Source organism: Sorex fumeus, unplaced genomic scaffold, assembly GCF_029834395.1.
Source record: "Sorex fumeus unplaced genomic scaffold, SorFum_2.1 ptg000009l, whole genome shotgun sequence".
Lineage (NCBI taxonomy): Eukaryota > Metazoa > Chordata > Mammalia > Eulipotyphla > Soricidae > Sorex > Sorex fumeus.
The window spans coordinates 34,852,027-34,878,608 of NW_026606066.1; the positions used below are offsets into that span (position 1 = coordinate 34,852,027).

The 26,582-nt window shown below is 37.3% G+C and overlaps 1 protein-coding gene across 1 annotated transcript in view; it reads left to right on the top strand.

The window, feature by feature from the left end:
- ITGA4 (integrin subunit alpha 4) overlaps nt 1–26,582 on the top strand; it is an 88,532-nt gene that overhangs the window by 20,089 nt on the left and 41,861 nt on the right. Inside the window, exons 4-14 of the mRNA XM_056110224.1 lie at nt 59–188; nt 1,634–1,701; nt 2,795–2,924; nt 4,142–4,227; nt 4,994–5,056; nt 5,146–5,283; nt 12,151–12,262; nt 16,592–16,686; nt 20,669–20,759; nt 21,278–21,323; nt 22,353–22,507. Coding sequence (XP_055966199.1) covers nt 59–188; nt 1,634–1,701; nt 2,795–2,924; nt 4,142–4,227; nt 4,994–5,056; nt 5,146–5,283; nt 12,151–12,262; nt 16,592–16,686; nt 20,669–20,759; nt 21,278–21,323; nt 22,353–22,507 — 1,114 coding nt within the window. The remainder of the gene's footprint in view (nt 1–58; nt 189–1,633; nt 1,702–2,794; nt 2,925–4,141; nt 4,228–4,993; nt 5,057–5,145; nt 5,284–12,150; nt 12,263–16,591; nt 16,687–20,668; nt 20,760–21,277; nt 21,324–22,352; nt 22,508–26,582) is intronic.

The following is a 26,582-nucleotide window of genomic DNA, read 5'->3' on the forward strand; positions in this document are numbered from 1 at the left end:
AGGCAGATATCGTGGGTGCGACTTTCATGCTATTTTGCTCTACTTTTGTTTTGTTCAGACATGTGGGCATAGATGGAAAAATATTTTTTACATAAAAACTGAAAATAAGCTCCCTACTGGTGTTTGCTATGGAATACCTTCTGATTTACGAGCAGAACTTAGTAAAAGAATAGCTCCATGTTATCAAGGTAAGGCATGATATTTTTTATGTTCTCTGATCAAAAGAAACATATAGATACCTTTAAACTTCCTTTCTTTCCCCTTGGTGTTTCCTTGCTGTCAGATTAAAGGTATCTACCCACTCAAAGCATTCTTTCTAAAATCCTTTTTTTCCCAATTATCATAATTCTAGTTTTTAAAAATGTCTTTGTGATTGGACAAATAGAAATTTTTATGATCACAGAGTTAACATGAAAAATTCAAGATCTGATAATTATCCACTTATGTATTCAATTTACTTATTTTTAAACTTTTGAGTCACTGTGAAATTAAAATTTATTTGAATTTAGTATAGGGCTGGAGCGATAGCACAGTGGTAGGGTGTTTGCCTTGCACGCAGCCAACATGGTCGACCCGAGTTCGATCCTCCGCCCCTCTCGGAGAGCCCAGCAAGCTACCGAGAGTATCTCGCCCGCATGGCAGAGCCTGGCAAGCTCCCCGTGACGTATTCGATATGCCAGACACAGTAACAGCAAAGTCTCCAATGGAGACGTTACTGGGCCCGCTCGAGCAAATCGATGATCAATGGGAGGGCCTTTACTTTTACTTTACTTAGTATAGGTGAGTCTGATCTCAGCAGATATACTGGGTGGCTGGGTGGGTTAGTCCCCAGTTTAGCTCTCAGGTTGAATCTTTGCCGGTCAGCTAGATTGCTAAGTAGGTCTTCCATGCACCCTGAAGTCTGCTTTGGGGGTTATTTCCCCCTCTCAAAAAAAAAAAAAGAGAATCTATCCTCCTCACCCTTCCCCACCCCCCCTGAAAAGTTAATAGTTATAGTTTATTTTGTTTTGTTTTTTAAAGACCTAGCTAGCAGTTTTTCTTCCTGGTAAGCAAACAAAAATGAACATCCTGATAGTTACTGTGATAGAGGTTTTCTTATGTCAGTTCTTCAGCAGTGAAGTTCTGCTCTTGTAAGTTCCAGAAATAGCCCTTCTGGGCACTTCACAATAAAAGACCTTCCATCTCCATGTGTTTCATGATTCAATGTGTTATTTTTAAGTAGGCAAAATCTAGGAAGCCAATTTTAAAAGAGCAAATCTCGACTAGAAATCACAAATCCTGCTTCTCTTTTTGGGTATTTGGCAGTTTTAAATGTATGTAGCATGATCTCCTGTGAAAAATGACAGGTGCGCACACACACACACACACACACACACACACACACACTCACACATACAGTATAAATACATGTAGTGTATATATAAATATATTTGCTATATTATAGTCATATTTTAAAGATCATAGAAGATTTGTGGGAAATGTTTAAAGTTTCATTAGTTACTACTTTTAAAAGGAATATAAAAGTGAGTGTAAAAATAATAGATATATTTGTAAGAATTTATAAAATGCAAAATTATGCATATTATAACTATTTTTAAATAAAATTCTTGATTGTTTTTCTATTTTAATTTAGATCATGCAAAAAAGTATGGAGAAAATTATGCATCATGTCAAGCTGGAATATCTAGTTTTTACACAACGGTAATGTTTACCTACAGAACCTTACTTAGTTCTTCTGAATGTTTGGAAGACTGATGTTATGCATTGAAGTAAAATTCATACTAAATAGATTTTAAATTTCTTTGTAATGACTTATTTTTACAACTCAATGTCCACATTACTTCCAGAAAATATTATTTAGAAGACTTTGCCATACAATAACTACTAAGGCTTAAAGAATTTATATTAAGAATTTAATGAAACAAGACTAGCTATAGTTACTTGTTTTGTGAAATTCACATTAAAACTTATTTGTAAAAATGCTTTCTTTAATTTATAAATTGACTTTTTAAAAATCAGGATGATTACGGCCAGATAGTTCAACAAGCAGGGCTCTTACTTGTACTCAGCTAACTGACCCAGGTTCCATCTCAGTCACCACATACGGGCCTCTGAGCACTGCCAGGAGTAATTGAGGAGCATAGAGCCAGGAGTAAGCTCTGAGCATAGCTCCACAAAACAAATAATAATAAGATAAAATCAGGGTTGTTAGAAGAAATGTAGAAATTTGTTAAATAGATTCGTTGCTTTTATGCTTTTGTATTTCACTAGACTGTTATCAGCTAGTTTTCAACTTCATCTTTTCCCTTTTGTTAAGTTTCTATTATCTAAGTTACCTCAGATTCCACTGGACTGTTTTCTTCGACAAAACCATTAAGGAAACTGTTCAGTGGCTTTTTGGAAGTTGAAATTAAAGCTGCATTTTTACTCTTTGGCAGAACATAATTAGCTTTAATAAATGCCATTCAGTTACTCAGATCTTTTTTCCCTTAAGACACCACATTGCTTTTCTCACAGAAAGTGTTCAGTGGTTCTACCTTTGATTTGAAAGTCCACTGATTAAATGTCTAATGAGTATTCCAGAGTTTTTAGTACCTAAAATTCTACGGCTAAGTTAAAATTTATTAGCCACCTTTTTTGTTTTCTAGTATGCTTTAAAATTCATAAAGTATTCAAATTCATTAAATTTATTATAGGAGATGCATTCCATTTAAGATTATATCTAGAGAAGGCTGGAGGTGGTGACATTAATCTTATTTAATGACAACCTGGTGCTTTTTTCCTTTTTTTACAGGATTCAATTGTAATGGGAGCTCCAGGATCAGCTTATTGGACTGGATCTCTTTTTGTCTACAATATAATTACAAATAAATTCAAGGCATTTTTAGACAGAGAAAACCAAGTAAAATTTGGAAGCTATCTAGGTACTATGAAAATGGACAAATACAGATTATTGCTATCTTTACAAATACTAGTAATGTAAAAAATGGAAATTGTATTTTCATATCACAGTCAATGTCAGTTAAAGGGACCATTTAGACACTGTTTTAGAATGTAATTATGAAACTTTACTTAGCTTAATATTTTGTATTTATGAAAGGTGACTATAATCATCAACCTGTGATTATTATGGTTAATGTATCTTAATGCAATTAACACATTAGTTTATTAGTAGCTTCTATTAAGAATTTCCCATAACCCAGTTACACAGATCAGCTAATTTTATCATGTATGAGGAAGTACAGTTTGTAAGAGATCACCTTAAAGAATGTCAGTTGGTCTGCAGACAGCATTCTAAACGAAGGATATTATGAAATATTTGCCTCTAAAAACAGATCATTGTCCTTGGCCTCTTAAATTCTTAGATTATTTCTTTCAATTCCCTCTGTCAGCCCCTGAGTTTTTAATAAGCCATCACTAAGATATTTACAGTCTATATCTGTATAGAAACAAAATATTTCTCTGGCAGTAATTCTGGTTAAAGTATAAGAAATGTTTTTTCTGTAGATCCTGAGGAAATAGACTTGTGAAAATCATAGGTGCTTAAAAATTGAGAAGTATATACTCAAAAATAATGGTAAGAAAAGTCAATATTTTCCCCATTTAGAAAGAGTTTATTTTCAAACAAGGAGTTCTTTGAAAATTCCACATTTACCTTGTTTATGGTTCAAAGATATCTTGAAGCAGCATAAGAAATGTAACTTGGTATCACACTTTTTACCACATAATAAAAATATTTTATTCCTTATAAAATGTTATCATTATATTGTGATTTCAGGGCACGAAAGTTGAAGTTTAGAAAATATTAAAGTATGGAACATTTAATTTTATCTTCTCAAATATTTATTGTAGTTCTGGAAGCTAGCATATTTACTACACTGGGACAAATGAACCAACTATAAATGTTCTATCTTCAGTTTATAGGACTTGGAAATATAAGCTACATAATTAGTTCGTTTCAATTTTAACAATTTCTTTATGCATGGAAGTAACCAATTATGAATATTAGTATGACAAATGCTCTTAAAGCTGTTAATGTGATTATTTTCAATTCAGTTTCATTTAATTCTATGGGTAGATGTGTGATAATATATATTTCTCATTGAAAATGAGTCTCCTACTTTTCTTTATTTTCTCGAAGGATACTCAGTTGGAGCTGGTCACTTTCGAAGTCAGCACACCACTGAAGTAGTTGGGGGAGCCCCCCAACATGAACAGATTGGCAAAGTAAGAGCTACATTTTCATTTTTATTTTCAAATGTTTTAGTAGGCTGCTGAGAGAGTTTGCAAGACAGAATAAGATCGTAAAGGAGAAACTGCAAAAATTCTAAGGAATGAAAATGAGAAATGAGGGACAGTGTGCTACATTTAATGGAAATGCTATAAATTGTGTGACTTTTAGACAAAATTTAGCTGAAAAGCTTAAAAAGAATTATAGCAGTTAAATGAGGTTTCTAATAGAATTCTCAGGGAATATATACATACACACATATATGCCTTTACAACCTGCATTTGAAAGAAAATGGAAGCAGCTACATATTTTGTGGTAATACTAGGAAAATAATATTTTTAGTTATGATTTATATTATCTTGTGTAAACTTCAATCTCTAAATTTTTGAGCCTTTGAAAAGTACAAAAAGGGCTGGGAAGATAATTCTGAAGACCGTAGCACGTGCTTTGCATATTTGAGTCCCAAGTTTGAACCCCAGCACTATCTGGTCATCCACGCAACTAATAACCCCTTAGTTCTTAGAAATAATAATATTAGGAATATTATTCGGAATAACCACTAAGTCCTGCAAGATGTGGCTCAAACAGAAAGAAAGGAGGTTTATTTTGTAAGGAAGGTATATAAGTCCCTAAATCTTATATTACTCATAAAAATATATTTTTTTAATTTGGGTAACTGCAAGTTATGAAAATTTATATTTCAATGAAATGGACAGTTTTTTTAATGTGATAATACTGTTTTCTATTTTTTTCAAATTGTAGGCATACATATTCAACATTGGTAAAAAAGAACTAAATATCATACATGAAATGAAAGGAAAAAAGGTAACATGTCTCTACCTCTGGTATCACTAAGAACTTTTATGAGTATCTGTGCCTTTTTCTCAGTGACTGAATCTGGTTTGGTTTGGCAGCTTGGCTCTTACTTTGGAGCTGCTGTCTGTGCCGTGGATCTCAATGCAGATGGCTTCTCAGACCTACTCGTGGGAGCTCCCATGCAGAGCGTTATCAGAGAAGAAGGAAGAGTGTTTGTGTACATCAACTCCGGCTCGGTATGTCCATTTGCCCCCAGCCATACAGGAAACCATTTTTAAAATTATGATCAAAATGGAATCATTTCTTACTCTAGAATTCTGATAGTAAATATTTTTAGGCTTATTTGATGATGAAAGCAAAAATTCTGGTAGTATACATTTGTTCTAAAAATAAGATGTTGCATTTTGTCTATCACCTTTTAATATCACTTTTTTACTGGGGGGGTGCATACCTGTTTTTTTTGGCAGGGTATTTTAAACATGGTTCTGTACTTAGGGATTACTAGTAGAATTTGGGGGATCAGATGCAGTGCTGGACTGGAACCTCTGTTGACTGTGTGTAAGACAAACACCTTATTGCTATACTAAGTCTTTACCTCGCCTTGTTTTTATATACCCACATGAGAGTCTACAATATTTACTCTTCTCCCTCTTACTTATTTTGCTTAGCACAACAAATGAGGGATATTTTAGAATAGATACTGATCATTTGACAATACAATCTAATGATCATTTGACAATACAATTTAAAGATTGCTGCTGGTTTTACCAGTGTAGATTTTTTTTAAATTTTTATTAGTGAAACACCATGAGGTACAGTTGTAGACTTACAAATTTTTGTGCTTGGGTTTCAATCATAAAATGATCACGTACCCATCCCTCCACCAGTGCCCATTTTCCACCACCATGGATCCCAGTATCACTCCCAACCCTCCATCCCCCCATCCCACCCTGCCTCTGTGGCAGGGTATTCTCTTTTGTTCTCTCTCTCCTTTTGAGTGCTGTGGTTTACAAAAGAGGCCTTGAGTGGCAATCTTGTTCAGTCTATTGCCTACTTTCAGAATGCTTCTCCCATCCTGGGAGGATCCTTCCAACACCCTTTATTTGGTTTTCTCTTCTCTATCTGAGCTGCCTTTTCCCCTAGCATGTGTGGAAATTAAGTATACAAAGAAAGATTTCATTTGTAAAAAGATTATACATTCTAAAAGGTATAATTTGAATCATCAAAGTCACTTTTTATTTATTTTTAATTTTTATTAGTGAAACACCATGAGGTACAGTTGTAGACTTACAAATTTTTGTGCTTGGGTTTCAATTATGCAATGATCAAAAACCCATCCCTCCACCAGTGCCCATTTTCTACCACCATGGACCCAGTATCTCTCCCACCCCCATCCCCCATCCCACTCTGCCTCTGTGGCAGGGTATTCCGTTTTGTTCTCTCTCTCCTTTTGGGTGTTGTGGTTTGCAAAAGAGGCATTGAGTGGCAATCATGTTTGGTCTATAGTCTATTTTCTGCATGCTTCTCCCATCCTGGGAGGATCCTCCAAACACCCTTTATTTGGTGCTCCCTTCTCTATATGAGCTGCCTTTTCTCCTAGCATGTGTGGCTGGCCTCCAAGCCATGGAGTAAACCTCCAGGTACTTATCTTGGCTATTCTTGGGTGTTAGTCTCCTGTTTTGTTATTTTATGTTCCCCAGATGAATGCAGTCTTTCTATGTCTGTCCCTCTCTTTCTGACTCATTATGCTTAGCATGATACTTTCCATGTAGTACCACTTGTATGTAAATTTCATGACTTCATCTTTTCTAACAGCTACATAGTACTCCATTGTGTAGATGTACCAAAGTTTCTTTAACCAGTCATCTGTTCTCGAGCACTCAGGTATTTTCCAGATTCTGGCTATTGTAAACAGTGCTGAAATGAACAAACAAGTGCAGATGTCACTTCGACTATTCTTTTTTGCCTCTCTGGGATATTGTCCCAAGAGTGGTATTTCTGGGTCAAATGGGAGGTCAATTTCTAATTTTTGGAGAATCATCCATTGATCCTTCAGATTTATTTTTGGGTTTCCATCTCGTTAATCTCTGCTCTGATTTTTATTATTTCCTTCCACCTATCCAGATTGGTCTCCTTTTGTTGGTCCTTCTCCAAGCTCTTAAACTGTGAGGTTAGGTTATTTACATGGGCTCGCTCCTCCTTTCTGAAGAATGCTTGTAGAGCTATAAACTTTCCTCTTAACACAACTTTTGCTGTGTCCCATTAGTTTTGGTAAGTCGTGTACTCATTTTTATTCGTTTCTAGGAATCTTTTGATTTCTTCTTTGATTTCCTTTCTAAGCCACTCGTTGTCCAATAGTGAACTGTTTAATTTCCAGGTGTTTGATTTAGTTTTCTGTTTGTGTATGTGATTTACTTCTAATTTCAGCACATTATGGTCTGAGAAGATTGTTAATACAATCTCTATCTTCTTAATTTTATGAAGGTATGTTTTGTGGCTCAGCATGTGGTCTATCTTGGAGAATGTTCCATGCACACTTGAGAAGAATGTGTAGTCAGCTTTTTGAGGATGAAGTGTCCTGTATATAACTACTAAGTCCCTTTCTTACATTTTTCCCTTAGATGAACTATGTCCTTGCTAAACTTGTGTCTGGTTGATCTATCAAGGGGTGATACAGTGGTGTTGAAGTCTCCCACTAGTATTGTGTTGCTATCAATGTCTTTCTCCAAGTCTATGAGTAGTTGTTTTAAGTACTTTGCTGGTCCCTCATTAGGTGCATATATATTTAGTATTGTAAGTTCTTCCTGTCATACAGATCTCTTGATCAATAAGAAATGGCCTTCACTGTCTCTTGTGACCTTCTTTACTCTGAAATCAATGTGGTCTGATACTAGGATGGCTACTCCAGCTTCTTTTTGGGAGCTGTTTGCCTGTAGGATTGTTTTCCAGCCTTTAACTCTGAGCCTGTGTTTGCTTTGACTATTGAGATGTGTTTCTTGCATGCAGCAGAATGGGTTCAATTTTCTAATCCATCCTGCCACTCTGTGTCTTTTAATTGTGTGTTTAGCCCATTGACGTTGAGAGAGATTATTGTTATGGGGTTATGTCCCATTTTTCTGTTGAAATTTAGTGTATTTGAGAGGCCTATTTTGTCTTACGGTAGCCCATTTAGTTGTTCTTGTAACCATGGTTTTGAGTCTATGAAATTCCTGAGCTGTTTGTCTGTGAAACTGTGTGTTGTTCCTTATGTTGTGGATGAGAGTCTCACTGGGTAAAGTATTCTTGGTGAGGCATTTATTTCATTGAGTTTTTTCACTATATCCCACCACTGTTTTCGGGCCATGAGAGTTTCATCAGACAAATCAGCTGTGAATCTTAAGGATGCTCCTTTATAGGAAATTTCTTTCTTTGATCTTGCTGCTTTCAGAATTTTGTCTCTACCTAAGGTTTTGGTCATTTTGATCAGGATGTGTCTTGGGGTATTTTTATTCAGATTTCTTCTAACTGGTACCCTTTGGGCCTCCTGAATTTGATCACATATTTTCTTTAGCTCTGGAAACGTAGCAGTGATGTCTTTGACAGTTTCTTCTTCATTAGGGTTTTCTTCCTGTCCCTCTGGGACTCCAATAATTCTTATGTTACCCCTCTTGGCTTCATCACGATCTTCTTTTGCCATCTGTTCCCAAATTATGAGTCTCTCTTCCATTTTCTCCTCTTTTCTGAAGAGTCTCTGGACTTCATCTTTGAGCTCACTGATTCTGTCCTCAGCAGCTGTTAGTCTGCTGCTGAGGACTTCCACTGAGTTTTTCAATTCGCCTACCAGGTTTTTCAGGTCTAACATTTCCGTTTGCATTTCCCTCATTTCTACCTTCAAATCCTCTTGTCTGTCATTGTCATTGGTTTCCATTGTTTCTTTTAGCTCCCTAAGCATCCTCAGTAGCACCCTTCTAAATTCCTTGTCAGAGAGGTGGTCTAACACTTCATTACTGTTGGTGTCTTCTGGCTTAGCCTCTTCAATAAGAAAGCTTGGTGGGCTTTTGAGTTGCTTTACCATTGTGACCAGTGTGATTTAGACCTTAACGCTCACTGTTACTATTCTGCTTGGGATGCAGAATGAATTGAGATGGACTTAATGAATTATTGGCTAATATGTTTCTGGTGGTTAAGCTAACCTAGTGAAAGTTCCACCTAAGAGGGTAACTTATGGTTCCTATGGGATATGTAGGGTGAGGACAACTCTGGAAAGGGGCCCTGTGGCCAGGCGGGTACCTGGGTGAATGAGGAGAGTGCCCAGAGCAGTTCAGCTTTGTTTTCGTGCAGTGTGCCTCAATTCTCGTCCCCCACAGACCAAGGGTGAAAACCGGCCGTTCTCAGGGGACCTAGTTAGCCATGCAGGCCTGGGAAGGGGCCTTGCAGCCGGGCAGGTACCTGGGTAAATGAGGAGCGCAGTGTAGATTTTTAACATTAAATGAAAATAAGAAATTGAAAGGCCTAAAAGGTCTTTGACCTGTTCTTTAAAGAGAAGGAACAGGTGTATGGGGAAAAAAATTGAGGCAGGGTTTTCAAGTCAGATTCAACAAAATTAATTTGCTTCAAAAAAGTATTTAAAATTGTATTGGTCAGTGGTTTCAGGGCATGAAACATTTTCTTACATTAAGAATCAGACTAAATACAAGAGCATAAATACCAGCACCATTATAAACACGTTATCTTAACAATTTGAAAAAAAGTTTTAAAAAAGTTTAAAAAGAATCATACTAAATGCTCCCACTTAAGAGAAAACACTCATCAAAATTTCGAATATAGAGCAAAAAAGTTATGTGTTATTGGGATTTTGCAAATGTTTTTATCAAACATAGCTATTTTCTTTCATGGACAGTATCACATGTCATAACTGGTCTTCACTTGCTATACCCACATTCTCCATACTTTTTCTACACAATTAAACTGTAGACAGTATTTCAAATAAGAATACTTTAAATAAGAATATAAAGTAAGGTAATGTATAATTACTTTTGCATTAAACTTTGAAGCAATTCCAATATAAATAGGAACTTTTATACAATATTGCACTTTAAAAGGAAGAAACAGTTTAACTGTCTATATTGTCTTCACTCTTATTCTGAGGCACTGCTTTTGAGCATTTGGGTGTTAATTTCATAATGTCAGCTCTTAAAATTCCTAACATAGATGTAGATAGTACAGATGTTAAGGCATTTTCCTTGGCCCCAAGTTTGATTGCCAACACTGCATAGGGTCCCTCTAAGCACTGCTAGGAATGATCCCTGAGCACCATCAGGTGAGTTCCCAAAATCGAACAACAAACAACAAAACTTCTGGCATAGATTGTTTTTCCTTTGTTTTTATTTTCCTCTGATATTCTATTTCTAAACTCTAGAATGGCACTAACAACTATCTAGCGTATTTATTATTTTTTGTTGGTGTCTGTTCTTTTATTAGAGTATAAATTTTGTGTGGTAAGATTTGGCTATCTGATTTACTGCTGTTTTCTCAGACCTTGAAAAAATCCTGGAGTAGCTGGTCAGTAATTGTTTTTAAATGAACTCATAGTCTGTCTTCTACCTCCTTCTAATCAATTAGCTCTCAGTAGTTCCCAAGAATTCTTGGTCACTATTCTTTGTAACTGGAGCATACCTGAGGAATGATTACCACCCCATTTCCCCCTTGAGACACTCTCCTTCTTTAATGACAAGATCATTTCTCATCTTTTTTTCTGTATCTTTTATCCTCCCTTGAGCCTCTTCTCACTTTCCTCCCCTGAATTTAGGTATTTACCTCAAATTGAAACTCTTTTTCCCTTATTTCTTTTATATACCCATTCACTGCTTTTGGGGTCACTGACTGGTTTTTGTAAAGTTGATTCCACAAATAAGTATTAAAAATAGAAATGGCATTTTATGTGTTGAAATGTAATGTAAGTTATAAAAGAATTGAAAGTGTTCCTAGTTATGATATCAGGGACCTTAGACTCTAGAAAAGCTACAAAGAGTAAACAAATAAATACAGCAGAGTAATTAGTATAGTTTTTATATACAAATTAAAGAAATATTTCACTTTCAGTCAAGAAGTTTTTGAAAAGATGCAGTATTCAAGAAGATAAGTATTGAAATATTTTAGTTGGAAAATAAAAAGCAGTAAAATGCATTTTGTAGAAGAAAGTGTATGCTTATAAAATGAATAAAGTTGGGAAGAAATTATCTGTGATAATTAGTGCATGATTTTTTTTTTACTTGAGAATAACATGATCAGAATTTAGAAAGAAATCTGTAGCTGTGACAGCAGCTTATTCTTGTATCACCATTGATTATTTGACTGTTAACAACTACCTTCAAACTTCAGTGTAATTCAACCGATTCATGTTCTATTGCTGATTCAGTTATGTCAGTCCTCAACTCAGAAAGCTTCACTGACTCCTTGGGTTCCCTAAATGCAAAGCAAATTTCCACTAATGTAAGTCTAATATCATGAGACTCCAACCTGATATCTGGGGAGCCATCTACGTATCATTATATCATTTATTATAGTGAAATTTGGGGGAATAGGTATTTTTGTTAAAATATTTTATGAAAAATGAATAAACATTTTTAAGTAGCCACTTAGAATTTCATCTTCTTTATGAAATCTCTACAGGTTCTCCTAAGCAAACTCTCCTTTCTGAGATTTTTATATGTCCATGTTTAATCTTTTCTAAAAGAGTGATCTTCTTTGGAAAAAGGTATCGTGTACATGTGGAAACTTGCTCCCTGGCCTCATTCTCTCTGCACTGTGCATTACCTTTAGTAGGAACTCAATAAATATTTGCTAAATTGAATTATCAAAATGATTTATTGGATTTTAAAGGCTATGGGTCATGAGTTTGACAGTTTTTTATGTTTTCCTAACTCTAATCACAATACTGTGTGTGTTGACATAACTTGATAAATATTTATTGAATTGAACTGCGATGTGTGTACTTATGCCCAGTTTGTAATTTCTTCTACTTTTTAAGGCATTAGAAAAAAATCCATATCCAATTACAATAGTAAATCATGTGTAAAGTTGTCAGTTTTTTAAATGATACCTTTTCTCCCCTTTCTGTCTAGGGAGCAGTAATGAATGAAATGGAAGTAGTACTTGTTGGAAGTGACAAATATGCTGCAAGATTTGGAGAATCTATAGCTAATCTTGGTGACATTGATAATGATGGCTTTGAAGGTAATTATAAGTGTATATATAATTTGGTATGAGATTTCTACATTTATAACAGATAAGAATGAAGAGAATACAGTTAGAATATTTTCAATGTAGAAATTGGAGTTGGAATGGATTTTAAGATTTTTCTTTTTTTTTTACCTGACTTCTCAGTTGTCAGCTATTGATCGTTTCTGTTGTTAATAGAATGATACTTCCTCCACCTTATTTCATATATTCTAAGGAACTGCTGACTACAAGTTGCATCACTGGTTTATGCTTACCTAGAAACTGCCTATTAAACTGTAACCCATCAGTGTTTTAATAGAATCTTGATTTCAGAAAAGTTGAAATGTGGTTCACTTGGTATTGCAGTTTCATACGGCCATTCCACTTAATTATCAGTATAATAAAGACATAGGACAAAACCCAAAAGAGCTGGAGCAGGAACTAGGAAGGCTCCTGCCGTGGCAGGTATTCTTTATTAAGTTGCTGCATTGTGGGAGAATTTTGGTAGTCCCCTAGACTCTAGACTCTTGAGCAGCAGTGCAGTGGCAACCAGCAGACTCAGGTAGTGACCACTTACCTACCTTGCGCAGATGATTTCAAGATTGAAAGCGATGGGTTCATTAGGACTGTGCTGTTGAAGTCTCCCTATCACAGTTTGCTTTTACCATTCTATGGAGAATCAAATTTGTTAAATGGCATAAAATGACAAATGGGTGGGGGGGGGGTCGTTGATTTCTTCGAGCAGGCACCAGTAACGTCTCCTTCTTCCTAGCCCTGAGATATTAAAAGAGCCATTTCAATACTCTTTAAGGATTAGGAGAATGAGACCCATCATTGTTACTGGTATTTGGCATATTGAATACGACACAGGAAGTTTGCCAGACCCTGTTGTGCGGGCAGGATACTTTTGGTAGTCTGCCAGGTTCTCCAAAGGACAGATAATAAATGTTGTGCGGCCGCAAATGTGGCCATGCGTTTCCGGGAGCTGTGACGCCTACCTACTGGAAGATGGGGGGTCTGGTTGCAGAAGGCCCAGTCCTGATCTGAGTAGGCTTGGAGACCTCAGCCCCGGGACCCACATGCCTGGGTTCCTCTGCCAGTTCTTTCATGCTTGAGGCCCATCCGGACGTGTAGAGAGTGGTCCCAGCATGGCTGTGGCAGGCTCCGGAGGTCTTCAGCTGCTGGGGCTCTGCTCGGGGCAGAGGGGGGAGAGAAACTCAACCCTCCCCCTCCAAGGGGCCCCAATGAGGACAGCCAGGTGCAGGGGCAGGAGACTCTGCGCTTATCTTCTCTGGGAGCTGGGTTTTATAGTCTCTGCATCTTGGCCGTTGATGGGATTAACCTGGCACTTGCAGCAGCTGGTGGGTATGATGCCTACCTACTGGAAGATGGGGGGTCTGGTTGGAGAGGGCCCAGTCCCAATCTGAGTAGGCTTGGAGACCTCAGCCCTGGGACCCGCATGCCTGGGTTCCTCTGCTAGTTCTTTCATGCATGAGGCTCGTCCGGATGTGTGGAAAGTGTGTGTGTGGGGGGTGGGGGGGTGTAAAGTGTTATTTCCAGAGTTCCAGAAATAAGTATACTTGATATTATTGAGATTTAGAATTATGTCTGGCAATTGATATATTAGCTAAGAACTTACTTGGATACTGGCAATCGTGAATGAATACTATAAACTCTTTCTTGTACCCTCAACTTCTTACTATGCCTGCATTTTTTACTCTACTTCAAATGGTTAAAATGTGTTACTTTGGTGAGGTCTCAAATGATAGAGCACATGCTTTGCAAATGAAACCCTGGATTGAACATCAGTACTCTATGCCACCTCTATCAGAGCAGGTGTGACCCACATAGCAAGAGTGACAAGAAGCAACCTAAGAAATACAAGAATAAAGTCAAGAAATTAATTAAAAATCCTATTTAATGTATACTATAATTATGTTATGCAGCTGTAATTTGGTAATACAGTACATTATAATTCCTAGAGTTATAATTTTCAAAACAAAAGATAAAGAATGAATATTTTATAGTTATGATGATACATGTTACATTTCAAAAGTGCTGTAAAATTGTATGACAAATATTATATTTCATAAATGATAGTCCTGTTAAATTTATTGAGCACTTTAATGTCAGGTATTCCAGGTCAGATGTAGAGTATGTGTCACATCAGATGCACATGAAATGAAATAACATTTTTTATAAATTTTATAATAAAACAAAACACAAGATTATTTTATGCCTTAATCTTTTAAAGGGTTGCTGCGATAGCACAGTGGGTAGGACCTTTGCCTTGCATGTGGCCAACCAAGGTTTGATTCCTCCGTCCCTCTCAGAGAGCCCAGCAAGCTGTTGAGAGTATCCCACTTGCATGACAAAGCCTGACAAGCTCCCTGTGACGTATTCAATATGCCAAAAAACAGTAACAACAAGTCTCACAATGGAGACGTTACTGGTGACCGCTCAAGCAAATTGATAAAGAACGGGAGGACAGTGGTACAGTGAAATCTTATTAAAGAATTCATTTTTAGGGTCCTACCTTTGATGGGGAGGTAGAGTGGTAAGACCCAGCAGTGCTCAGAGGCCTCTCCTCCCTCTGCTTTGGGGATTGTGTAGTGCCAGGAATTGAACCAGGATCAGCTGCATGATAGACACGCATCCTTACCCCTAGACTCTCTCCCGTCCAGGACCTTGTCTAGATGCATAAAACCATATTTACATTCCTGTTATATCTTTGCCTTGCTTTTGGGTCCATCTACATCTTGAAGTATGGAGGACGTAGCATATGTGTTTGCACACATGAGATAAAACATGTGTGTGTTTGCATACATGAGAAATCATTTTTGTGGCATCCAGGAATACCCTGAATTATTCTTGTAATTAGAGTTATAAAAATATCATGGATAGTAAGCAGTTTCCATATCAAAATAGTTCTAATACAGAGGAAAATACCATGCAGTTTTCTAGAGCTGTGATAGACAGACAGAAAAGCATGTTATGTTTCCTAAGCTCTGGAAGAGAAATTTAGTGAGGAAAGCACTCACTGTGTGGTTTCGTGGAGAGCATGTGGGAACTGAGGTTCCAAGCAGCACTTTTCCTGAAAGTTCAACACATAAAGGCAATATATTTAGAGGTGGAAAATTATTCAAGATATTATTTTTGCTTTGCATAGTTTTTTTGCAATAAAATAAATTTTATTTTATTTAGTTTCTAATCGCAGCACATCTTGTATTTAGTTGGAGATTTTGCAACTAAATTGATGCAGATTCATTTCAGGGCATATCATTTTCTGCTTTGTCCATTTTTTAAATTTTTTTATTGAAAATTTTATGATTGATGTGATAATATTGTGTAAGTTTAAGCTGTAGCACCTTAATTATGCATGATTTACGTATATTTTACAAATGTTTGCTATACTAGGTATAGCATCCAGTGTTTTATATATTTATACTTTTTCCCTCGTGATAAAATTTTAAGATTTACTCTCTTAATGGGCAGGAGTGATAGCATAGCGGGTAGGGCGTTTGCCTTGCATGCAGCCAACTTGGGTTCAATTCCTTTGCCCCTCTGAGAGAGCCCAGGAAGCTACAAAGAGTATCCCGCCCGCAAGGCAAATCCTGGCAAGCTACCTGTGATGTATTTGATATGCCAAAAACAGTAATAATGTGTCTCACAATAGAGATGTTACTGGGCCCACTCGAGCAAATCGATGAACAACGGGAGGACAGTGTTACAGTGCTACAGTGCTGCTCTCTTAATAACTTATAAGAATATTTCATGTAGTATCAATATTTTTAATTACACATTAACATGAATATTTTATGTTAATTGAATGTTAAGATATAAATATGTTATATATGTTGATTTTAGTCTATATTTTTGTTTCCTGAACTTATTTAATATCTTTTTATTGGAACTTTGTTCCCTTTACTCTCTTTATCCATTTCCTCTGTACTTTTTCATGAGCCAGGAGTTATGATGAGGGTGGGTTAAGGATCATACTCCATGTCAGGGAATTAAAACAGATTAAGAAATGGGCAAAATATGGGATAGCTGGGGCCCAGTGGCAGAGCTGGGCTGGGATTAGAGGTTTGACTAGAGAGTGATCCCTAGTCATTCCTAAGTCCTTTCAGACTCATTAACCATGCCTCTTCCATAACCATCGGGTTCTGTGAAATAACTGTGCAGTAAGATGTGAGTACCTTGTTATTTGTTTTCAGTCTAGCATGAAAAACATTTTGATAAGGAGTTTTCTTATGTGATGCAAATTAAGGAGCTTGATAGTTAGCTTACAGAATTGCATTCTCTATCAAGAAATAAATGTTATGTCACTAAAATCTGAAATAGATGTTGCTATTGGAGCCCCACAAGAAGATGATTTGAGAGGTGCTATTTACATTTACAATGGCCGAGAAGATGGGATCGCATCAACCTTCTCACAGGTAGACACTATTCATTTGCAAATCTATTTTCAGAAGCTTCATTGCAGTTTCTTGTGTTATTGTAGACTTGTTTTTCTTAATTTTCTCTTCCAAATGCTGAAACTCACATTTTGCCATTTCCTGTAGTCACCTATATGGTCCGATTTTTTAGCTACTTAACAATGCTTTGATTTTGTTTTTGCTTTGGGGGCCAGAGTGGGCCACACCCAGTAGTGCTTAGGTGCTTGGTGCTTACTCTTGGTTCAATATTTGGGGGACCATATGTGATGTCAGGGATCTCAACTGGGTCTACCACATGCAAGGCAAGGGCCCAAGCCACTATAATATCTCTTCTGTCCTAAGATCTTGAATAATACTTTAAAACTCCCCCCCCCATTCCCACCCCTCATAAATAGGAGCTCTGGTTCATTTCCATTCTAGTTTCTCTGCAATCTATGAAAGATTTGTTTCTGTATTTCATCTACTTTGTGTTTTGAGTAATATCTATGCCAGTCCAAATAAGCTCATTTTCGTTCAGTTCACTAGGTATTATTTGTGGCTTCTGTTCCATAGTTCATGGAGAAGACACAAAAGAGCAAATCCTTCTCTGATGCCCTGCATTTGATTCAGCAGAGCACTAAAACTATTCTTTCAATAAAATCTATTGTAATCTTTTTGAATGTAATCTTTACATTCAAAAAGGCAGGGTCTTTCATTGGATATATAAAAACTCAACATACAGAGGCGTCGGTGGTGTCGGTATCCTTGTCAACACAAACTTAGTCACAAGCATTGATTCATTTGAATGCCTAACAACCCGAATCGGACGATTACACTTGAATAAATGTGGCTCACTACCGGCAGTTTCTATCTTTGTTGTCTATGCACCAACATCCAGTTATGGTGAAAAAGAAACTGAGAAATTCTACATGGAGCTGGAGAAATTCTATAAAGATCACACCTTCTACAAGATCATTGTCGGTGATTTTAATGCCAAGATAGGACCAAGAAGATCAGTCGATGAACTCCACATCGGAACCCATGGCCTGGAATGGAACGAACAGGGTGACAGACTGTCTGAGTTCATCATGTCAACCAAAACCTTCCATGGTAACTCACAATTCCAAAAGGCTGAATCTAAACGTTGGACATGGGAGTCTCCCGATGGATGGTTCCACAATGAAATAGACCACATCATATTCAATCGGCGGTTTTGCCTAACCGATGTTGCTGTTGTCCCAAAATTCCAAACGGGATCATACCACCGTCTTCTTCGTGCAAAATTCTACCTCACAGAACGAGGAGAAAAGAATGCAAGGTTTAAGAAGAGGACTCCCAGAACAACCACCAACTGGGAACTCTTTGGCTCTGTTGCGGCAACATGGGAAGATGCCGTCATTGACAACATTGATGAGGAATACGATCGAATGATTCAGCACCTCCATGATTGTGCAAGGAATGCCAAGAGAGAGATAACCACAAAAAACCGTCTTTCTTCGAACACTCTTGAACTTATTCGCCAACGTGGCCTGGCACGTGCCTCAGGCAACCACAAGCAAATGTCCGAACTGGCAAAACAGTGCAGAAAAGCCATCAAGGATGACCTCAAAAACAGGAGAGCAGCAGTACTGGTAGATGCAGCAGAAGCTGGGAAAAACATTCGTAATGCCCGCCTGTCCTTCACCAACTACAAAACCAAGATGACTGCCCTCCGACATCATGATGGATCTATCACATCTTCCAGAAGGGCAATGGAGAAGATTATTCATGACTTCTACTCAGATCTCTTTAATAGCCACATCCACTTGCCCACATACCACATACCACATGATGGATATGTCATTCCCAATGTTCTCCCTTCCGAAATCCAACATGCCATCTCGTCGGTAAAGAAACAAAAAGCACCTGGTCCAGACAAGATCAGACCTGAACACCTGAAGAACTTACCATCAGTACTCATCAATACATTAGCTCGACTCTTCACACGCTACCTGTCTGAATGCAAGGTTCCATCCCAATGGAAAACCAGCAAGACTGTACTACTATACAAGAAAGGAGACATCCACGACATTGCCAACTATCGCCCAATCTGCCTATTGTCTGTCATCTACAAACTATTCACTCGAGTCATCCTGAATAGGATTAGCAGAACACTAGATGAAGGACAACCATGTGAACAAGCTGGATTCCGAAAAGGATTCAGTACCATTGACCATATCCACACAATAACCAAGCTCATTGAGGTATCTCGGGAGTTCAAGATGCCGCTCTGTCTAACGTTCATTGATTTAAAGAAGGCCTTTGATTCTGTTGAGACGGAAGCGGTCATGGAAGCCCTAGCCAATCAGGGCGTACAAACTCAATACATCAGGATCCTTCGTGAGCTCTATTGCGGATTCACTACCATGATCTCACCATTCTACAAAGAAGTAATCATCCATATCAAGAGAGGGGTTCAGCAGGGTGATACCATTTCACCAAAACTCTTCAGTGCCACCCTCGAGAACATCATACGACGACTAGAATGGGAAAACATGGGAGTGAAGATAGATGGTCGGCAACTACACCACCTCCGCTTTGCTGATGACATCGTTCTAATAACACCAAACATCAGCCAAGCGGCACAAATGCTGGCGGACTTTGACCGTGAGTGTGGAGAGGTCGGACTACAGCTGAATCTTACGAAGACAATGTTTATGAGAAACAGCCTTGTTCCTGACGCTCCATTCGCTCTCAACGGAACCACCATCTCCGAATGCAACAGTTATATATACTTAGGTCGAGAAATCAACATGATGAATGACCTGGCACCTGAGTTACGCAGGAGGAAGAGAGCGGCTTGGAATGCCTTCAAGAGCATTGAAGAAATAACTAAAAGGACAAAGAACCTCCAGCTACGAGCACATCTCTTTGATTCCACTATTCTTCCTGCATTAACATATGCCTCAGAGACCTGGACCCTACGAAAACAGGATGAGAACACTATTCGGGTCTCTCAAAGAGGAATCGAAAGAACTATGCTTGGAATATCACGATTCACTCAAATGAGAGATAGAATCCGGAGTTCTGATCTTCGTCAACGCTCAAGAATCAGGGACGCTGTCTCATTTGCCAAGACATCAAAAATCAGATGGGCTGGACATGTAATGAGGTTTACAGACAACCGCTGGACTAGAGCCATTACTGATTGGATTCCACGGGACATCAAAAGATCACGTGGACGCCCACCTATAAGATGGTCAGACTTCTTCGTCAAGACCCTAAATGATCGGTTTGAGGCTCTACATGTTCCTAAAACGAACAGATACCATTGGGCTACGCTAGCACGCAACCGGGATGAATGGAGACGTTACTGGCACCCGCTCGAATAAATCGATGAATAACGGGGATTAAGTGATAAGATAAGTGATACAGAGATGTGTTCTGAAGAAACTTTTATGGAAGCATTACCTCACACTGTTATTTTTGATGTGGCAAAAGAGGTACATGGTTCTATGTATTTAATATTACAGCTATATCCTTGTATATCAAAAAGTAAATGATTCTCTGAGAATAAATAGCCTGAAACTTACAGATCAGTATCTGGACATGAAATTAAACACAGAATAGGAAGTATCTTGTTTAAAGCTGAGTAGTAGTCTTTATGAAGTGATTATAGATATCTTATTTTCCAAATTACTTGGCTCATATTTTATTTTAGTTAGGGAAATAAATTAAGAGCTGAAAGAAAACCCATTAATAGGGACTAAGAATAATTTTAGAAAATCTGTTTTAGTTTCCTTTTGTTCACAAAATAAATCATTTTTTTTCTAGCCACAAAATAGATGTTAGCTGGTCACCTCAATCTGGAAACATTTATCTTAGACATAAGTATTTGACATAACTAAAAAACACCTTGCAAATAAATGTGTCCAATTGGAAGTCTTGTTATTTAACTATACTGTTGCTTCTCTGAGGTATTTGGTGTGAGCAGCTGCTTCCCACCAACTTACTTATTTTTCAGAGAATTGAAGGAATTCAAATCAGCCAATCTCTAAGTATGTTTGGACAGTCAATATCTGGACAAATTGATGCAGATCATAATGGATATGTAGGTGAGTATAAAATTGTATTTTGTAAATTGGAATAAGCATTCTTGTAGATATTAATTTCCAAATACATAAAGCTGAAATTGAAGCATTCTAATTTGATTTTTTCTAAGTTCTTTTGAAGTCAAGGACTTAATGTCTCATTTCTTTTCAGAGAAATATAAAGCTGAAACAAAACATGATGATAATAAAAAGAAAAAAATATTTTTACTTTCAAGGGAGATTTCTGGGTAAATGTTGCTAGTTCAAAAATGGAATTATTTTAGTAAACCTATCTTTGTAACATAATTTTATCATAAAGATTTTATTTACAGTGTAAAGTGATAATGTTATCATGAATGAGTTGATCTAGACAATTGTGTTCTGAATCTAAGGAGTCATAAGTATTATTTTCTAATTTTCTGTAAGTAAATTGTAACTGTGTTTTGATACAGTTAAAAGGTGATGTGGTAAATATCTTTGACTGAAAAGTAATTCTCTTTGTTGAGCGATGATCATTAATCTGTGTTGTTTTTGTCTACCAGATATAGCAGTAGGTGCTTTTCGATCTAATTCTGCTATTATACTAAGGTGAGTTGATATCTTTCATTACTTAATGACAACTAAGTTTAATTATAAATGACGTGATAAATTTTCTAAATTAGTGGTAGTGACCTCATAATGTTATTTTTGGTATTCTGAAATTTAATTATGGAAATTTAGTATACAAAGAAGATTTCATTTGTAAAAAGATTATACATTCTATAAGGTATAACTGAATCATCAAAATCACTTTTTAGGGGGCTGGAGCAATAGTACAGCGGGTAGGGCATTTGCCTTGTATGTGGCTGATCCAGATTCGATTCCCAGCATCCTATATCGTCTACTGAGCACTTCCAGGAGTAATTCCTGAGTGCATAGTAACCCCTGAGCATCACTGGGTGTGACCCAAAAGCAAAAAAAAATCACTTTATAAAAATGAAAATAGAAGCTTTTTGTATACATGCACAGAGATATAGTTGAGTAAATATGTATAATAATAGAGTATTTCATGATATTACTTGGTTAGTGGAGAAGACAAAACAGTTTTCATAAGAAAAAAGAATTTGGGGCTTGGTTTTCAAGCTCCTTTTCTCCCTGAAACATGTCTCATTTGTTTGTCTCTTTTTGCTTGCTTTAATCTACTCTGGTGAAGCTGTCTCTGTCTCTGTCTCTCTCTATGTCTGTCTCTGTCTGTCTGTCTGTCTCTCTCTCTCTGTCTCTCTCTCTCTCTCACACACACACACACACACACACACCCTCTCATATTTTTGGGTGACATCTGGCCATAGTCAGGTGTTACTCCTGACTCCTCACTTGGGAATCACTCCCAGCAGGATGGGGAGTGGGGGGAGGGGGACCATTCAGGATGCTAGAAATAAAAACTCCCATCAGCCTTGTGCAGAACAAGGGCCCTATCCACTGTACTATCTCTCAGTGCCCACCCACCATGTTCTCTTTTGAACATTTCTTCTTATCACCCCTATCATCTTTCTAAGTAAGTTTCATTCAATAAAAACTCTCTTGTTTGACTAAAATAGTTCTGTAATTGACATTGCTAAATTTTAATCTTCTTCTTAGGACAAGACCTGTTGTGATTGTTGAAGCTTCTTTAAACCACCCTGAGTCAGTAAACAGAACAAAGTTTGACTGTGTTGAAAATGGATTACCTTCTGTGTGCATGGACCTAAAGCTCTGTTTCTCATATAAGGGCAAAGACGTTCCAGATTATATAGGTAATTGCCCCTTGCATAACGAATGCTTTATACTCAGTGCAAAGGTACTTCATTCATTAATATCCAGATCATCTTTGAGTCTTCGTTAGGTTTTGTTATGGAAATGCATCCGTATGTACATACATATATATATACATGTGTTTGTATATATATGTGTATGATATATATGATACACATATATCATACACATATATACACAAGATATATATATATATCTTTCACATCTTCTGGATTCTCATATTTTTCTTCAATGAATGGGACACATTATGGCAATTGTTTAGAAATTATGGCAAGAAAGCAGAAGTGTTGCTTCCTTTTTGTTTAAGGTGATCTAAATGAGTTAATCTTTCCGACTTCTTTTGAATAGAAAGAGTCTCAATGTTCCTTTTCTAGGATCCTAGGGCCTGAAGTTAGCCTAAGTTAGAAAACCTGAGGAGAGATTCTTTAAAAAAAAATTGAATCACCATGAGATAAATGGTTACAAAGTTGTTCATGATTGGGTTTCAGTCATACATTGTTCTAACACCCATCCCTTAAACTATGTACATTTACTACCAACAATGTCTCCAGTGAGAAGAGATTCTTCATGTTTTATCCTATTTAAGTTTTTGAAGAAGTTTATAGAGCCTAGAATCTGATTATTATTTACTGTAATTCAGCTCCTGAGACCCACCCATACTCATTTCCCTATACATAGGCAATTTTCCATTATCTGCTCCGGATAGTGTAGCTTTGATATACTTAAGTAAAATTGTGGTTAATCCAAGTTACATATGTGTGAATTTGCAAATATTTTTTTTTCTAGCAAGCTTAGTGTTACTGAATATTTTATATTTAAAATAATTTAAAAATACTTACTAATGAAACTGTGATTGAAGTATATTTGAATTTATCATTGCAATGTTCATAATTTACACAATTTATAAGAACACAAAAACAAACAGGAGTTTATTGTATTCTTGATCATATAGGGGTGATCTAAGCCAGTTTCTCATCCTTTTTCCACCTATTGACCTTTTCCCAAAATCATGTCCTTCCTGTGGCCCCCCACTGTCCCATTGTTGATTCCCTAGTCTCATACCATGCCTCCACGCACCATTTTAATACAGTTTTTTTTTTTTTGCTTTTTGGGTCATACCCGGCGATGCACAGGAGTTACTCCTGGTTCATGCACTCAGGAATTACTCCCGGAGGTGCTCGGGGGACCATATGGGATGCTGGGAATCGAACCTAGGTCAGCTGTGTGCAAGGCAAACACCCTACCCGCTGTGCCTTGCATTAATACAATTTTATCAGTGGTTCCAGTTCCTTATAATAGCCATCTATCCCCTGACTGAGAAATATTGATAGAAACACCATAGAAGGCAGCAAATACTTATAATATGTAGCGATCGACATGTAATATAGGTTTTAGTCTGAGGTAGCCTATACAGGGAAATATGTAAAGGGTATGGTATCTCTACTTTTGATCTGACTCATTTTTATTTTACTTTTTAATTTTTAAGTTTTTGGTCTCTGGGGCATGCTCAATTGTGTTCAGGGCCTACTCTTATTTCTGTGCTCAGGGATCACTCCTGTCAGGGCTCAGGAGACCAGATATGAGGCTGAGGATTAAACCTAAATGAGCTATGTGCAAGTCAAGTGCCCTACTTGCTGTACAAGCTCTCCAGACCCACATAAGACTCATTTTTAAAAGTGCTTTGCCCACATCCTCACAGTGTTGGACTCAATCTTAATTCAGGCATTAATTGATAGCATAATCCTAGTAACACTGTAACAGCATGTCTGTGATAAAAGATATACATTGATCACTTGACTTCCCATTAATCGTCGATTTGCTCGAGTGGGCACCAGTAACGTCTCCATTTGTCCCTGTCGCGTGCTAGTGTAGCCCAAAGGCGTCTGTTCGTTCTAGGAACACGAAAAGCCTCAAACCAATCATTCGTGATCGTTTATATACATTGAGTTAAACTAATGTTAAAAGAAACACATTGACTTAGATTTGTTTCCCTTTATGTGAAATCAGTGTTTATGGTGCTAGCAAGTTCATTGTGACTAGATTTTTTTTTAAAGTAAGAAAGCAAATATTTTAAACTCATAAATAATCAGCATATTGCAAAATCATCCCTTATGGTTGCCCTAAAATGACTACTTAGGAGAAATAATTCACATGGTAAGCATGTTAGATAAGAACCAAGGCATCTTACTCTACTGTGAGGTGATTTTTATTCAGAATTCACTTTTTGTTTAAACTCAGGGTGATGAACTTATCCATGGCTATTTCAGTTTTGTTAATTCTCTAGTGATCAGTTGGGGCTGCAGAGGTAAGCAGGGTACGTGGAGTGTTGAAGCACGGAGGGCCAAAACTCACTCAGGCCATTTGGAGCCGATTGACTTTTGCAGCCTCTTTTCATTGGGTTAGTGATCAAAACATCTAGCATACCTCAGAGTACATAAGATCACTTGATCACTTGACATACCATTACTCATCGATTTGCTCAAGCAGGCACCAGTAACATCTCCATTCATCCCTGTCACGTACTAGTGTAGCCCAATGGAGTCTGCTCATTCTAGGAACATGAAGAGCCTCAAACTATTCCTTCAGGGTCTTGACAAAGAAGTCTGACCATCTCATAGGTGGGCGGCCATGCCATCTTTTGAGTCCCGTGAAATCCAGTCGGTAATGGCTCTGGTCCAGCAAGCAGTTGTCTCCAAATTGCATTACGTGTCCAGCCCATATGATTTTCAACGCCTTGGCAAACAAGACAGCATCCCTGATTCTCTATCATTGACAGAGATGGGAACTCCAGATTTCTTCTGTCACTTGATACTTGAGTGAAGTGTGATACTCCAAACATAGCTCTTTCGATTCCTCTTTGGGAGACCCGAATAGCACTCTCATCCTGTTTTCATAGGACCCAGGTCTCTGAGGCATATGTTAATGCAGGAATCGAAGAGATGTGCCTGGAACTGGAGGTTCTTTGTCCTCTTAGCTATTTCTTTCATGCTCTTGAAGGTGTTCCATGCCTCTCTCTTCCTCCTGCACAACTCAGTTGCCAGATTGTTCATCATGTTGAGTTCTCGACCTACGTACACATAACTGCTGCGGTTGGAGATGTTTGTTCCATTGAGAGAAAATGGAATGTCAGGAACGAGACCGTTTCTCATGAACACTGTCTTCATGAGATTCAGCTGCAGTCTGACCTTTCTACACTCCTGGTCGAAGTTGGCCAGCATTTGTGCTGCTTGGCTAATTACATAAAATCAAAACACCTTAAAGTACATATTATTTTGTAGCCTAATGATGCACAACGTTACTGGTGAAGCAAATAAGACCACCTTGTAAATCTTCACATCCCACTTCCCATTAATTCACATCAAAATCTATGCAAGCTTGCCCAATAGCCCAGTAAGATATTTGTTTAACTTTCATCCAATCATAGCACAGTAAATCTATTACAGAAAGCAGCTGCATTAGGACATGCTGACCCCAACCCAGTTCACTCAGAGTTCCTAGCTGTTTGCAGCTGTGACACAGCCTTATTTGCAAGGCAAAGTCCCTAGAACTTCCTCATAACTCTGGTCAGGCTCCGACACAATTTCAGTTTTTCTGAGTTATAATGAAACTGTCATTAAAATTTTGAAGTCAGTTTATTTGGACTGTATTTTCTAAGTAAAGTGAAAGTTGACAACATACTCAAAACTTGTAAAAATAATATATTTCCTTGAAGTAAGTAAATTAATAAAAATCACCTGGATATGTATGTTACTCTTAAAACATAACACTTCAGGAGTTAAATATCATTTGTGAATTAATAGTTTCTTAAAATCAAGAGCTACTTTAGCAGACTGTCAGACCTAGCTTGGTTTTCAAGTAACTCATTTAGTTTGAGAAAAATGGTTCCTTCTTCTTGATAATATCTGGTTGGTTTAAAAATATTTCCCTGTTTTGTTTTTTATTGCATATTTAAGATCTCCTTTAGCACCTGATTATTTACTGTACATATCTAAAGTAAGTTCTTACCAAACTGGCAGAATATTTATTGAAAAAATGCCTATATTTACTTTTCCATAA